We start from the raw sequence: 16,991 nt of genomic DNA, 5'->3' as shown, positions 1-16,991 counted from the left end.
TGGTAAAGTTGCAGGATACAAAATTAACACACAGAAATCTCTTGCATTTCTATACACTAGCAATGAAAGATCAGAAAGAGAAATTAAGGAAACAATTCCATTTACCACTGCAACAAAAAGAATAAAATACCTAGGAATAAACCTAACTAAGGAGGTAAAAGACCTGTACTCAGAGAAAACTATAAGACACTCATGAAAGAAATCAAAGATGACACAAACAGATGGAGAGATATACCATGTTCTTGGATTGGAAGAATCAACATTGTGAAAACGACTATACTACTGAAAGCAATTTACAGATTCAATGCAATCCTGATCAAATTACCAATGGCATTTTTCACAGAACTAGAACAAGAAATTTTATGATTTGTATGGAAACGCAAAAGACCCCGAATAGCCAAAGCAATCTTGAGAAGGAAAGATGGAGTTGGTGGAATCAGGCTTCCTGACTTCAAGCTATACTACGTGGCTACAGTGATCAAGACAGTATGGTACTGGCACAAAAACAGAAATATAGATCAATGGAACAGGATAGAAAGCCCAGAGATAAACTACAGTCAACTAATCTATGACAAAGGGGGCAAGGATATACAATGGAGAAAAGGCAGCCTCTTCAATAAGTGGTGCTGGGAAAACCAGACAGCTACATGTAAAAGAATGAAATTAGAACACTCCTTAACACCATACACAAAAATAAACTCAAAATGGATTAAAGACTTAAATGTAAGGCCAGACACTATAAAACTCCTAGTGGAAAACATAGGAAGAACACTCTTTGACATAAATCACAGCAAGATCTTTTTTGATCCACCCCCTAGAGTAATGGAAATAAAAACAGAAATAAATAAGTGGGACCTAGTGAAACTTCAAAGCTCCTGCACAGCAAAGGAAACTATAAGCAAGACGAAAAGACAACCCTCAGAATGGGAGAAAATATTTGCAAACGAATCAACAGACAAAGGATTAATCTCCAAAATATATAAACAGTTCATCCAGCTCAATATCAAAAAAACAAACAACCCAATCAAAAAATGGGCAGAAGACCTAAACAGGCATTTCTCCAAAGAAGACATATGGATGGCCAAGAGGCACATGAAAAGCTGCTCAACATCACCCATTATTAGAGAAATGCAAATCAAAACGACAATGAGGTATCACCTCACACCGGTTAGAACGGGCATCATCAGAAAATCGACAAACAGTAAATGTTGGAGAGGGTGTGGAGAAAAGGGAACGCTCTTGCACTGTTGGTGGGAATGTAAATTGATACAGCCACTATGGAGAACAGTATGGAGGTTCCTTGCAAAACTAAAAATAGAACTACCATATGACCCAGCAATCCCCCTGCTGGGCATATACCCAGAGGACACCATAATGCAAAAAGACACATGCATTCCAATGTTCATCAAAGCACTACTTACAATAGCCAGGACATGGAAGTAACCTAAATGTCCATCAACAGATGAATGGATAAAAAAGATGTGGTACATGAAATGGAGGTATATGCAATGAGGTGTACAGACCTAGAGACTGTCATACAGAGTGAAGTAAGCCAGAAAGAGAAAAACAAATAGTGTATGCTAACTCATATATACGGAATCTAAAAAAAAAAAAAAAATGGTACTGATGAACCCAGTGACAAGATAAGAATAAAGATGCAGATGCAGAGAATGGACTGGAGGACACGAGGTTGGGGGGGTGGGGTGGGGGGGCGAAGGCGAAGCTGGGAAGAAGTGAGAGAGTAGCACAGACATATATATACTACCAACTGTAAAATAGATAGCCAGTAGGAAGTTGCTGTATAACAAAGGGAGAGCAACTCGATGATGGGTGATGCCTTAGAGGGCCAGGACGGGGAGAGTAGCGGGGAGTCGCAGGAGGGAGGGAATATGGGGATATGTGTATAAATACAGCTGATTGACTTTGGTGGACCTCAAAAACTGGTACAAGAGTGTAAAGCAATTACATTCTAATAAAGAGCCTAAAAAAAAAAAAGATGTGGTACCTACATACAATGGAATATTACTCAGCTGTAAAAAGTGATGAAACTGGGACATTTGTAGAGACATGGATGGACCTAGAGACTGTCATACAGAGTGAAGTGAGTCAGAAAGAGAAAAACAAATATCATGTATTAACACATATATGTGGACTATAGAAAAATGGTACAAATCAACCAGTTTGCGAGGCGGAAATAGAGACACAGATGTAGAGAACAAACATATGGATACCAAGTAGGGAAAGTGGGGAGGGTTGGGGGGGAATGAATTGGGAGATTGGGATACCAAATTGTACACTCTAAATATATGCACTTTATTGTCTGTTAACTGTATCTCAATAAAAGTTCTTTAAAAAAAAAAGAATACGAAAAAATGGGAAAAAAAATTTTTTAAAAAAATTTAAAAAAATTAATTTACCTGATATGTTCTCTCAAGATAAAGATCTTTTACTTAGTATTTTAACAACCAATGGGAAAACAACTGCTTTGGGGCAGAGGGAGGGGAGAGCAAAAGTGCTTTTTGATACTGATAGAAGTTTAAATATTTTAAAATATTATTTCTTCTTCATCCCATCCTTTAAAAATATCCATTTTCAGTTACATTGAAGAGTAAGTAATATATCAGCATAGCATGTATATATACTATTTAAAATATGTAAATATATAATAAGGGGTTGCATATTCAAAGAAGGTGTGGGCAGAAGGGACAAAGAAGTGCTTGTTAGTCCTGCGAGGCCTTCACTCTGGAGGCTCTGGGTGGGGGCATGTCTGGAGTCACCAGCACCTGCTGTCACCCGCTTCCCAAATCCGTGGGGGGCCCTGCCCTCTGGAACAGTGTATCAGGCTCCATCTGCAGGGATGGGCAAAGCAGCCCAAGAATTTGGAAATAAAGTTGCCCTCTGAGAAATAAATGAGTGAAATGCAACCTCTGTGAGTGAGATGATCCCCCGACCTGCAGAAAACCAAGTGCCATTTGGAGATGCCCAGGTGATGGGTGAGATCATTCAAGAAGGCCGGCCTAGCAGAGGGTTGTGATTTAGCAAGGGAAAGCCCAGTGACTGGTGGTGTGCCCTGTCTGCGAACAAACGTGTGGCCTCTAAACCACGAGCCTCAGTGTTGGGACGGTCGCTGATTAAAATGCAGGTTCTGGGCCCTGCTCCAGACCTCCTGAGTCAGAACCACTGATGGCAGCCTAGGAGTCTGCACTGACCAGCCCTCTCAAATGAGTCCTCTGCTCACTCAAGCTTGAGGGTTCTTGGTGCACCGTACAGGTGTGGGCACTGGGATAGGGGTGTCAGGTCAGGGTAACGAGGTGAGCACTCTCCCCACACAGGGTCCTTGCTCATTGAGCCTGAGGGCTTCCCACATCACCTGCCTTAGGAGACGAGACTTTGCTAGGCCAGCATGGGTGTTGGGGGGTTGGCATGAGGAATGGTGTTAGTGACAGTGAATCCCTTGGTCCCTGGTATCCACATTCTCATTCCCTCGTCAGTTTCTCATGTCTTGACCAGCACTCCAACCCAATGAGACCACTGTGGGCAGTGAGGAGACAGCACCAGGACCCATGGACCTTGTCGGGGGTTGCCAGCCACCTGTCTCCCTGGGGAAGCATCTACAAGACCAACAGCCTGTCCCTCCATGGGCAGCAGCACATATCAGATGGAAGGTCCAGCACTTGGTCTGAGATAACGCAAGAAGGGGGACCTGCAGGCAGAGGCTAGCTGACAGAGAAGGGCTCTGTGGCTCCCCAGGGCTGACTAGAGCCAAGTGATGACCCAGGGATGAAGGCTGCACCTCAACATCCCCTGCTGGCTCCCGTCCACCTCAGTCCTCCAGTGCCCAGGATTGCCCCATCCTGAGCAGGATGACTCGGATCCCACTGTCTCCCCCAACTATCTTCCCATCACGTTTACCTTGCTTCTCTCGTAGTGACTTCTGGATATTTAGTGCCTCCTTGGTCATGTCAATCTCCCGCTTGATGGCATTGATGCGCTGTGTGGTCTCGCTGGCCCTTTTCCTCCGCTCATTCAAAATGGATTTGTTTTCTTTGAAGATGCGGTTGATCTCACTACCCCGCTCGTTCTTAAAGTCCTCAAAGGCCACAGGTTTGGCAGGTGGGGTGCTAGGCCTGAAGACAGAGGGGAAGGAGGAGGGAGAAATGGGGCAGCTGCCTTGGAGCTACTAGGCACTTCACCTTTCTTCCCTGGGGCTTCATGAGCAGGAAGTCAGAATTCCTGGGCACCACCTAACCCAGATGGGAGCTAAACTGTGTAGGAATCATTCCGTCATCTCTGTCTTACTCAGCACACAAGGGCATGGGACTATCGCAGAAAACGAGGAAAGTAAGGAAAAGTTAAAAAATATATATATCACTTATTACCTATTGGCAACCACACTTTGGTGTACCTCCTTCATTTCTTCGATAAATTTTTTAATATTTGGGGTCATGCAATATATATAATTTTACATCTTACTTTTTTCACAGAAACATTCTTTCATGGTATTAAAAACTCTTGGGGAACTCTAGTTAATAAGATGTAAAATGAAATGTTGGGCAGGGGAAAGAAGATTGTCTGCAACTTACTTTGAAACCCATTTTTTTTAAAAAAGATGGATGGAAGGGTGGAGAGAAAGACACATGATGAAATACTACAGTAACATTAATTGTAGAATCAAGAGGGTGTTCACTATACAATTCTTCCAGCTTCTCTGAATGTTTGGAAATGTTCACAGGTTGGGGGAAATTTCTTCATGTATATCTTTGTACATTTCAAGGGCAGAGAGAATAAATCACTCAGTGCCCTTTCCCTAATGTTGACTATTGAAGGTGTTACCAAAAATTTTTTTCTTTTGCTTTTTTAAATTAATGACAATCTTTTTGTATAAATCTTTTTGTATAAATCATCTCTAATTATTTCCTCGGGATAGATTCCTAAAAATTCAATTACTGACTCACCGCAGAGAGGAACTGGGTGGTTGGAGGAAGGGGTCTCATATTTGAGCATTTTCTATCTTTTGAATATATTTACTCAAAATATGCAAATTTGGAGAGAAAAGATGGCGGCGAAGTAGAGAGACGTGGAGTGCATCCCTCTCCACAGATGCATTGGGAATGCATGGAAGGACGCAGTAATTCCCACAGAGAACCAGCTGAACACCAGCAGACGGCCTCGGACACCAGAAAGGGCTGCGGGGAGCCCGACATAGCCAGACAAGCAACCCCAAAAGTCTGGACAACCATGAGGAAACAAAGAAACACCATGCAGGCAAAGGAGCAGGAAAAAACCCCACAAGACCAAATAAATGAGGAAGAAATAGGAAAAATGCTTGAAAAAGAATTTAGAGTAATGATAGTAAAAATGATACAAAAGCTCGATAACAAAATAGAGAAAGTACAAGAAACAGTTCATAAGAACTCAGAAAAACAAACAGCAATGGATAACAAAATAACTGAAATTAAAAATACTCTAGATGCTATAACCAGCAGAATGACTGAGGCAGAAGAACGAATAAGTGAGTTGGAAGATAGAATGGGGGAAATAACTGCCACAGAGCAGGAAAAAGAAAAAAGAATAAAAAGATTAGAAGACAGTCTCAGAGACCTCAGTGATAACCTTAAACGTACCAACATTCGAATTATAGGCATTCCAGAAGAAGAAGAAAACAAGAAAGGGTCTGAGAAAATATTTGAAGAGGTTATAGTGGAAAACTTCCCCAACATGGGAAAGGAAATAATTCACCAAGTCCAAGAAACACAGAGAGTCCCATACAGAATAAACCCAGGGAGAAATACACCAAGACACATATTAATCAAACTAATGACAATTCAACACAAAGAAAAAATATTAAAAGCAGCAAGAGAAAAGCAACAAATAACATATAAGGGAAAACCCATCAGGATAACAGCTGACCTTTCTACAGAAACTCTGCAGGCCAGAAGGGAATGGCAGGATATACTGAAAGTCCTGAAAGAGAAAAACCTACAGCCAAGAATACTCTACCCAGCAAGAATCTCATTCAGATTTGAGGGAGAAATCAAAAGCTTTCCAGACAAGCAAAAGTTAAGAGAATTCAGCACCACCAAACCAGCCTTACAACAAGTGCTAAAGGAACTTCTCTAAGTAGGAAACACAAGAAAAGGAAAACACCTACAAATACAAACCCAAAACAATTCAGAAAATGGTAATTGGAACACACATGTCAATAATCACTTTAAATGTAAATGGATTAAATGCTCCAACCAAAAGACACAGACTGGCTGAATGGATACAAAAACAAGACCCTTCTATATGCTGCCTACAAGAAACCCACTTCAGACCAAGGGATACATATAGACTGAAAGTAAAGGGATGGAAAAAGATATTCCATGCAAATGGAAGTCAAAAGAAAGCTGGAGTGGCAATACTCATATCAGACACATTAGACTTGAAAGTAAAGACTATTAAAAGAGACAAGGAAGGACACTACATAATGATCAAGGGATCCATTCAAGAAGAACATATCACAATGGTAAATATCTATGCCCCCAATAGAGGAGCACCTCAATACATAAGGCAAATGCTAACAGCTATAAAAGGGGACATCGACAGGAACACAATAATAGTGGGAGATTTGAACACCCCACTTACATCAATGGACAGATCATCCAAACAGAAAATAAAGACACACAAGCTTTAAATGACACATTAGACCATCTCGACTTAATTGATATTTATAGGACATTCCATCCAAAAATGACAGACTACACTTTCTTCTCAAGTGCACATGGAACATTTTCCAGGATAGATCACATCTTGGGTCACAAATCAAACCTCAGCAAATTCAAGAAAATTGAAATCATATCAAGCATCTTCTCAGACCACAACGCCATGAGACTAGATATCAGTTACAGGAAAAAAACTGCAAAAAATACAAACACATGGAGGCTAAACAATTCACTCTTAAACAACCAAGGAATCACCACAGAAATCAAAGAGGAAATCAAAAAATATCTAGAAACAAATGACAATGAAAACACAACAACCCAAAACCTATGGGATGCAGCAAAAGCAGTTCTAAGAGGGAAGTTTATAGCAATACAGTCCTACCTTAAGAAACGAGAAAATGATCGAATAAACAACCTAACCTTACGCCTAAAACAACTAGAGAAAGAAGAACAAAGAAACCCTAAAGTGAGCAGAAGGAAAGAAATCATAAAGATCAGAGCAGCAATAAATGAAAAAGAAAGGAAAGAAACCATAAGAAAAATAAATAAAACTAAAAGCTGGTTCTTTGAGAAGATTAACAAAATTGATAAACCATTAGCCAGACTCATCAAGAAAAAAAGGGAGAAGATGCAAATCAACAGAATTAGAAATGAAAAAGGAGAAGTAACAACAGACACCTCAGAAATACAAAACATCATGAGAGACTACTACAAGCAACTATATGCCAATCAATTGGATAACTTGGAAGAAATGGATACATTCTTAGAAAAATACAATCTTCCAAGACTGAACCAGGAAGAAATAGAAACCATGAACAGACCAATCACAAGTATGGAAATTGAGGCAGTGATTAAAAATCTCCCAACACACAAAAGCCCAGGACCAGATGGGTTCACGGGCGAATTCTATCAAACATTTCGAGAAGAGTTAACACCTATCCTTCTCAAACTCTTCCAAAATATTGCAGAAGGCGGAGCACCCCTAAACTCATTCTACGAGGCCACCATCACCCTGATCCCAAAACCAGGCAAAGATGTCACAAAAAAAGAAAACTACAGACCAATATCACTGATGAATATAGATGCAAAAATCCTCAACAAAATACTAGCTAACAGACTGCAACAGCACATTAAAAAAATCATACACCATGATCAAGTGGGGTTTATCCCTGGGATGCAAGGATTCTTCAATATACGCAAATCAATCAACGTGATACATCATATCAACAAATTGAAGGATAAAAACCATATGATCATTTCAATAGATGCAGAAAAAGCTTTTGACAAAGTTCAACATCCATTTATGATAAAAGCTCTCCAGAAAATGGGCATAGAAGGAAATTACCTCAACATAATAAAAGCCATATATGAAAAACCAAAAGCTAACATCACTCTAAATGGGGAAAAACTGAAAGCATTCCCTCTAAGAATAGGAACAAGACAAGGGTGTCCACTCTCACCACTATTATTCAACATAGTTTTGGAAGGTTTAGCCACAGCAATCAGAGAAGAAAAAGAAATAAAAGGAATCCAAATTGGAAAAGAAGAAGTAAAATTGTCACTCTTTGCAGATGACATGATATTATATATAGAAAACCCTAAAGACTCTACCAGAAAACTGCTAGCACTCATTGATGAGTTTAGTAAAGTAGCAGGATACAAAATTAATGCACAGAAATCTCTTGCATTCCTATACACTAACAACGGAAGAGCAGAAAGAGAAATTAAGGAAACTCTCCCATTCACCATTGCAACAAAAAGAATAAAATACCTAGGAATAAACCTGCCTAAGGAGGCAAAAGATCTGTATGCAGAAAACTTTAAGACATTGATGAAAGAAATCAAAGACAACATAAACAGATGGAGGGACATACCATGTTCCTGGATTGGAAGAATCAACATCGTGAAAATGTCTGTACTACCCAAAGCAATTTACAGATTCAATGCAATCCCGATCAAATTACCAATGGCATTTGTCACAGAACTAGAGCAAGAAATCTTACAATTTGTATGGAAACGCAAAAGACCCCGAATAGCCAAAGCAATCTTGAGAAGGAAAAATGGAGTAGGTGGAATCAGGCTTCCTGACTTCAAACTATACTACAAGGCCATAGTGATCAAGACGTATGGTACTGGCACAAAAATAGAAAGGACGATCAATGGAATAGAATAGAGAAGTCAGAAGTAAGCCCAAACACATATGGGCACCTTATCTTTGACAAAGGAGGCACGAGTATACAATGGAAAAAAGACAGCCTCTTCAATAAGTGGTGCTGGGAAAATTGGACAGCAACATGTAAAAGAATGAAATTAGAACACTTCCTAACACCATACACAAAAATAAACTCCAAATGGATTAAAGACCTATATGTAAGGCCAGACACTTTAAAACTCCTAGAGGAAAACATAGGCAGAACACTCTATGACATACATCAAAGCAACATCCTTTTTGACCCACCTCCTAGAATCAGGGAAATCAAATCAAGAATAAACGAATGGGACCTCATGAAACTTAAAAGCTTTTGCACAGCAAAAGAAACCATAAACAAGACTAAAAGGCAACCCTCAGAATGGGAAGAAATAATTGCCTATGAAACAACGGACAAAGGATTAACCTCCAAAATATACAAGCAGCTCATGAAGCTTAATACCAAAAAAGCAAATAACCCAATCCACAAATGGGCAGAAGACCTAAATAGACATTTCTCCAAAGAAGACATACAGATGGCCAACACACACATGAAAAGATGCTCAACATCACTAATCATCAGAGAAATGCAAGTCAAAGCCACAATGAGGTATCACCTCACACCAATCAGAATGGCCATCATCACAAAGTCTGGAAACCACAAATGTTGGAGAGGGTGTGGAGAAAAGGGAACTCTCCTGCACTGTTGGTGGGAATATAAGTTGATATAGCCACTATGGAAAACAATTTGGAGGTTCCTTAAAAAACTACAAATAGAACTACCATATGATCCAGTCATCCCACTCCTGGGCATATACCCAAAGAAAACCATCATCCCAAAAGAAACTTGTACCATAATGTTTATTGCAGCACTATTTACAATAGCCGGGACATGGAAGCAACCTAAATGCCCATCAGCAAATGAATGGATACAGAAGATGTGGCATATATATACAATGGAATATTACTCAGCTATAAAAAGGGATGAGAGGGAGCTATATGTAATGAGGTGGATAGAACTACAATCTGTCATACATAGTGAAGTAAGTCAGAAAGAGTAGGACAAATATTGCATGCTAACTCACATATATGGAATCTAAAATGGTACTGATGAACTCAGTGACAAGAATAAGGATGCAGATACAGAGAATGGACTGGAGAACTCGAGGTATGGGAGGGGGCGGGGGGTGAAGGGGAAGCTGAGATGAAGCGAGAGAGTAGCACAGACATATATATACTACCAACTGTAAAATAGTCAGTGGGAAGTTGTTGTATAACAAAGGGAGTCCAACTCGAGGATGGAAGATGCCTTAGAGGACTGGGGCAGGGAGGGTGGGGGGGACTCGAGGGGGGGGAGTCAAGGAAGGGAGGGAATACGGGGATATGTGTATAAAAACAGATGATTGAACCTGGTGTACCCCCAAAAAAATTTTTAAAAAAATGCAAATTTAATTATTTAAATAATTGCTATTTGGAGGGTCTAAAATGATTCCGTGTATAATTGTGCATCTTGGATAACTCCTGAGGTTGAACCATTTTGCACACATATAAGCCATCATGTTTCTTCTTTTTTGGACTGTGCTCCTAGTCTTTGCCTATTACCCCATTTTATTTCTCTTCTACCTGTAGGTGCTCTTTCCTTGTCATACTCTGGTTTTGTGTGATCTGGTGCAGGAGCTAGTGTTAGATGGTCACCTGGGTGGGCGTAATTCCTCCTTTGGGGAGTCCAAGGCGAGGGGCTCAATATTGGAGGTCTCCCGCTCCCGCAGAAGCATGTCTTTGACATCTCCATCCTTGGAGGATGGCGTCAGCTGGGTCTTGGAGACGGAAACATCCAAGTCCTTGCCACCCACAGGGCTGCTGGCACCCTCTTTTCTTGCTGAGGAGCTGGAAGGAGAAGGCAAGGAGACCCCGGGCTCAGTGTCTCTGATGCTGAGGGGAGTAATGCTGCTCAGCACTCATACACCAGAAGCCCCAGCCCGCTCAGCTCCTATCTTGAATATATACCTAGGCCAAAGGCCAAAGAGTACAACCCTAAGCCATGCAGGTGGGGAGGAAGAGGAGAGCATTTCTCTCCATTTTATCACAACAAGAAGTCCTCCCTCCAGCAGGAGACACCTGAGAGGAATGGGCAGTCTGCAGTTTGGAAGCCTGAGGATATTTGGGGTGGGCCATAGGCTCTACAGAGCATCACGGCTGCTGAGGTACTAGTCACACAGGAATCCCTGGGAAAGAGTAGCAGAGCCCCTACCCAGGGTATGTCTGTCTGCAGACCAACAGTAAAGAGAGCCATGTCTGCCCTGCTGCTCTAACCAGTCCACGACTTGCTCTCCCACCTACATCAGTGCCCACACCAGCTCCCAGGAAAGTAGCCATCCTCCCTCTCCAAGTGATGGTGCCCAAGGTCCTCTCTCCCAGAGAGGCACATGTGAGCAGGATTGAACTGAAGGGAGGATGTCCACGGCTCCTTCCACAGTTTCCTTCTCTTTTCTTCTTCTTGCAACAGGTGTGGCTTGGGGGAACCAAGCTCGATGCATTTGTTACTGCACTGATTACCGGACGGCAGAACAGAGAGGGCGGGGGTGTGACTGCCCTTCCTGAAGAGGCAGGAGGAGGCCAGGGCATCCTGCTACCCAACTCCAGTCCTGCATGTGACAGTTTTCTACAATCTCTTCTGGCCCGTGTCCTTTTACAAGTGATAATAACAGTAACAACATATCTGTGTTGAGGTCTTCCAGGGACAGGGACTGTATTTACTCACTTATCCTCAAAATCACCCCAGTGACTGATGTTATTATTATTATTATACCCATTTAGGGATGAGGAAACAAAGGCAGAGAGGCTCTCATGCCTCAAAGAAGGTGACCCCCTGGGGTGAAAGAAGTACTGAGCAGGGAGGTGAGCCCAGGCATTACCTCCGGAGCATGTGCTTTGTCCACCACGACACAGCACTTGCCAGGGAGGCTGGATCATTAAGGGAACTTTGACATTCTTCCCACCCTGCACCTACAAACAAGTCTCACCTGAAAGGTAAGCTGGGATTTTTAGGGGAATGGGTACCAATTAGTCAGGTCACAGAAGGAAACTGGTGGTGAGGGGTGGGTTTCCACATGAAGTACTGGAGGGTGAGTGCTGGCCCAGCTTCTCACTTCCACTCTACCACACCTCAGCAATGTGACCTTGGAATGACTTCCCCTCTCTGAGCCTTGGTTTCCTCATTAGTAAAATGGAGACATGAACTCCCACTTCATGGAACTGCTGTGAGGATGACAGGTGACCAGCCCCAGCCTGAGCCCCACAGATGCTGCCAGCATTGGCAGGAGTAGCATCCATTGTGACCACCCCATACATAAGACACCGGGGGAAGGGAGGGACAGCGTACGTCCTCCTTTTCACCAGCCAAGGAAGGCCGGGTGCTGATCAGCTGGAGCAGAAGGAAGGTCACTCACCTGAGCTGCTCTTTGAACATCTTCTTGGACTTGGATTTCTTCCCAGGTTTGGTAGAGAAAGGGGCAACTCCGAGTCCGAAGCCTTGTCCATCAGGCTCACCCACTAGGTGGCCATCAACGTCCACGAGTCCTGCCTAGATAGAGCCCAGTCGCAGGTCTGAAGATTAGATTAAGGGTTCAGGCCCCAGGGACCCAGGTGCCATATGTGGACCAACGGTGGATATGTTCATCCCACACACCAAGATGTGGCTCCTGCTGATGTCACTACATGCTGTCCCCAGTAGTGCTGTTTCTGGCCACCCTACCAAACATCCACTTTCTACATCAACTCCTCTCATGGTCTGGTGTCTCATTCCATACTCTGAGGCTCTTGAGGCCCATGTCCAACCTAACTCTGGGAATTGGTCTTGTTTACTACTAGCCAAGTCTCCAATTTATAGAGATCATTTTGAATTCACATGTGGTTTACTCTTGCATGAGTCACCCCATGCTCGTGCTGGTGCTACCTTTATCTGTTGCAACCCTAGGTCTGCTTTAATGCAGGACACGCGCTGCCTCTGGAAAGATCTGGGGATGGAAAAATCTGATGTGAGTCTTACAGGAGGCAAGAGGCAATTGTGCTCACCTTCTGGACAGCAGAGATGGCTGCGAAGTCATTCTTGTCTATGAGGGTGTACTTCCTGCGCAAAGCGGACTCCACTTCCTGTTCCTGTTGGCTTGGGAGAGAGAGTGAAAGAACCTGGGGCCATGCTGAACCCACTGGGGCAAGCACCAAGTATCAGAGTTAGAAGTTGTTTGTGTGTGGCCCCTGCGATGGAGCCACATCCTCATCATGAACCAGACCAGACAAAACACACTCATTCCCCTGCCCCCACTCCCCAGTGCATGTACCCATTGTCCAGCCCCCAAATCTGCAGGGACCATCTTATATGCCAAGCACAACTACTCTAAGATGACCTTTAACAAGGACCATACGCCTGCCTTGAGACCATGCTTCCCCACCTGTCTGTCTCTAACAGGCCCTTTGAAGTCATGTACCTAGCTTCTGTGATACCACACAGCATCAACCCTTCAGGCTATAGGTATGTCTGTACCCAAATAAACCACAAATCCCTCCTCAGGCAGGGAGGGGGCTGCAGGGAGTATCAAAATGTCCTGCTCCGGCCATGTTCAGGGATGGCACTCCATAAAGACCTCCTGTCCAATTAATGAACTCAGGAAACCAGGGACTGCCTCCTCTCTGAGTAGTCCTCAAATGGAGGGCTGTCTTCCCCACTTCCTCCAGGGGAAGGGAAGGGCAGGAGGATCTGAAAGCTCAGGCGCAGAGACTTTCGGGGACACCCAGGGCCTGCCATACCCAGAGGGCTCTGATCTGGCTCCTCACACACTGGAGAGAAGGCAAGTGCACTTGGCCCACTCCCAGACCATGGGAAATGAAAATGGCAGCCTGAGGTAGGAGTGGGTGGATGGGGTGGGTCCCTTACCTCAGAACCACCCGGAACTGGTTGAACACCTCCTGGATCTGTCTGAGGTTGATTATCTGGAGGGAAGAGAACAACGCAGAGGTTAAACCAAGGGCACCATGAGACCGAGGCTGTGTCTGTGTTAGCAGAGAAAACAGGACCCCTTGGCTAATCCTTGGACCATCTGTCTCAAGAATGGGACATCTGTCAACACCCTCTCAAGCAAAGTGGCAGTCCAGCCCTCCTCAAGAATAGAGAAACACGTGATTTGTAGTTTTAAAACTGTTTACTGAGGCTATAAAAATCACCTTTTCTGAGTGAAGATCTCTATAAAATTAAAATGACTCTAGTTCTTGAAAATACTAAGAAAACACTTAAATAAAATTTATTGTCCTTAGCTCTCTCCTGCTTCCAAAAGGTGACAATATGAACCTTTCTGTGTGGGCACAGACACAAACAAACCTGTGGCTGGAGGAAGGCGATCGGCCTCCCTCTTGGCCCTATAGCCTGCTAGCATGACCCTCGATGCCTCAGTCAGTCTGGGGCTGCCCTTATTAGGAAGATCAGAAGAGCCTGCCCCTCAGTGGTCCCAGGCCTGCCTCTGGCAGCTGCTCATAGTAACAGGCTAGGCAAGGTTCTGCCCATGAGCTCCCTGATAAGAGGTGTGCAGGCCTGTGCTATAAAAACAGAAGGCATCTTTCCCCCTGAGGGCCTTTCCCTGTGTGGCTGCTGTCTCCTCCAGCTTGGCCCACTCCAGCATGGGCCCTGGGGGGTCTGCCTTGGAGACAACCAGAATGACCATCATCCTTTAATGCCCTCACTCTGCCTGGCACAGCCAGGCCCCTCAGGTGTTGCACCTCAGTTGATCCCAGCTCAGTTTCCCTCCCCACCATACACGTGAGGCCACAAGAGTACACAAGCTTGAGCATTTTCCTGAGGTCACTTAACAAGCAGACAGATGAGCTGGGATTTGATTCAGGGCAGCCTGGCTCCAGGGTCCACACTTGTGCCCCCAGTGATGGACCACCTCCTGTGTGTTCAAGACTGTTTAAGGCTGTTGGCCACTCTGTGGGGCACTCACAATCCTGCAACCCTAAACATGGATCCCGAGGCCTCAATGGGCTGAAGGGCCCTGAGGCCAGGAGTCCAGCACCACCTGCCCCACACCCCCTGTACCCTCTCAGGGTGAGGTCCCGAAGCTAGCACAGCACGCATCGGGGTGTGGCCAGAGCTGGCTGGACATGGTGGTCCTAAGAGGCTCCTTACATCAATCTCATCCAGCGTTCCCTCCAGGTACCTCCGCACCTGGGAGTTGATCTCGGCAATCTGAATTTCATCCATGGGGTCATAGTTCACAAGGGTGCGGTTGGCCTTGGAGAAGGAAAGGGAGCATGTTGTTAAGGTCCAAGTACCCGAGCCCAAGCAGGGTGGCAGGGACCATTATGAGAACCGAAGTGCGGAGGTTGGGCACAGACCTTGGCCACCCAAGCCAGCTCCATTCCCTTCATCACCAGTTCCTGTCAGGGAGGGCCTGACTCACAGGACAGGTGCTCAGGTCAGCAAGGGACACCCAGGTAGGGCAGGGAAGGAAAGGCTGCCTGACAGGGGGCCTGCTACTCCAAGCAAGGGGGTTCTGCTGACCGAGTCTCAGCAGATTCGGTAGGAGGAGGGCCACAGGAGAGGAGGGGCTGCCTCTGCCTTGAGGCCCCTCTGGACCATGAGCATCAGCTCAGACAGGCTACTGGAGAGCTCCTGCCCCCACCCCCCCACTTTCATGGCTCCCTGCTGCTGCCCGCCCCCACCATCCAGTGTGCCCCACCTTCCCTGACCTTGACCTATCATGCTGTCTGCCCCTTCTCCCCCAACCTGCCAAGCCTCTAGCCCCTGCCGCTCACCCCCTGCCTACTGCCTGGCTCTGCTCCTTGACCATCTGACACCCCTGTCCACATCTTGTTCTTCCAGTGTCCCTGCCTATCAGACACCCCTAGTTCCCCAGCCCTTCTGCCCCTCCCAGTCTCTGTTCCCCCAGTTACCCTGTCTACTTGGCCCCCAACCCATCTGGCCCCCATCCATCCAGTCCCTTTGCACACCCAACCAGCTCTGCTCATCCAGCATCCTTGCCCTGACCCTTTGCTTTCTCCCCACCTAGTCCTTCTGCCCACCTGGTACCCTGACCCTAGTCCCTCTAGCATTCTGGCCAATACCCCACCACCACCACCTCTAGCCCCTTACCAGGCTATCATGGATGGCTAGTTCCTGCTTGAGGAGTGCCAGCTCCTTCTCCAGGTTCTTGACCATTCGCTGCCAGGGAAACATATGGGGGGGGGGGCGAGAAGGGAGGACAGTCAGAGAACCCACCCATATCAAGCCTATAATTCCCCACCCTATGCCTGGACATCCTCGCCCTTCCAGGTACTCTATAGGGTGTGATCTCAGCATTTGGATAATTTCCTCCCTGCTGGTGACTGTTCTCCAACTGGGTGATTTTAGGGTTTGAGGGGGTCTCAGCAGTCCTCTGGCCTCTGCCTCTTGCTGCAGAGGAGACTGAGAACAGAGTGAGCACAGGCACCCCTAGGACCACCTCAAACCCCAACTCCCAGGAGCTCCAGGATACTCCAGTTCACCAGGGTAATGGCCCTCTCAGTGCAGCCCATGCCTCCAGGATGCTCTCACCTTCATCCTTCCCAACCACTTCACAAAGCATTACAATTCTCCACTGATAATCAGGTATGCCACCTCCAATTTATTGCTGCTACAAAAAAAATTCTGCAAGACATCTTCGTACTTACATTTTTGTGTAGGACAATACAGTGATCTATGAGCTCTATGTGATCTGCCCCATTTCTCCTTTCCTACTCTTCTCCCCCTGCTCACTCCACTCCTGCCAAATGGGCACATTCCTGCTTCTGCATTGCCTGTCCCCTCTGCCTGGGACACTCTTCTCCCAGGTATTTCCATGGCTTACTCCCTCAAGTCTTTGTTCAAAAGCTTCTAAACTAGGCACACCTCTATCACCCCATGAAAAACTGCAATCCCCTCCCCACCCTCACACTACTCTTTTTTTTAAAAATCTTGCTGTCTAACAGAAATTGCTATAATGATGGAAATGTTCTGCATTTGTGCTGCAAGCCACGTAAAGCTATTGAACACTTAAAATATGACTGGTGGGACCAAGGAAGTGAATTTT

At 45.0% G+C, this 16,991-nt stretch overlaps 1 protein-coding gene across 8 annotated transcripts in view; it reads right to left on the bottom strand.

The window, feature by feature from the left end:
- The window catches only part of KIF9 (kinesin family member 9), a 59,275-nt gene that overhangs the window by 16,380 nt on the left and 25,904 nt on the right, over nt 1-16,991 (bottom strand). For 7 of the 8 annotated variants that reach the window (XM_057705361.1, XM_057705352.1, XM_057705354.1 and 4 more), the window contains 7 exons: nt 16,037-16,105; nt 15,071-15,175; nt 13,826-13,881; nt 12,967-13,057; nt 12,342-12,475; nt 10,588-10,779; nt 3,913-4,127 (listed from right to left, as the gene is read on the bottom strand). In XM_057705361.1, coding sequence (XP_057561344.1) covers nt 3,913-4,127; nt 10,588-10,779; nt 12,342-12,475; nt 12,967-13,057; nt 13,826-13,881; nt 15,071-15,175; nt 16,037-16,105 — 862 coding nt within the window. The remainder of the gene's footprint in view (nt 1-3,912; nt 4,128-10,587; nt 10,780-12,341; nt 12,476-12,966; nt 13,058-13,825; nt 13,882-15,070; nt 15,176-16,036; nt 16,106-16,991) is intronic. The other variant, XM_057705355.1, reaches the window with a different exon arrangement.

The sequence above is a fragment of the Hippopotamus amphibius genome, chromosome 13 (assembly GCF_030028045.1).
Source record: "Hippopotamus amphibius kiboko isolate mHipAmp2 chromosome 13, mHipAmp2.hap2, whole genome shotgun sequence".
NCBI classification, from domain to species: Eukaryota; Metazoa; Chordata; class Mammalia; order Artiodactyla; family Hippopotamidae; genus Hippopotamus; species Hippopotamus amphibius.
Note: the sequence above shows the minus strand (reverse complement) of the source record. Positions and strands in the feature narration are given on the sequence as shown.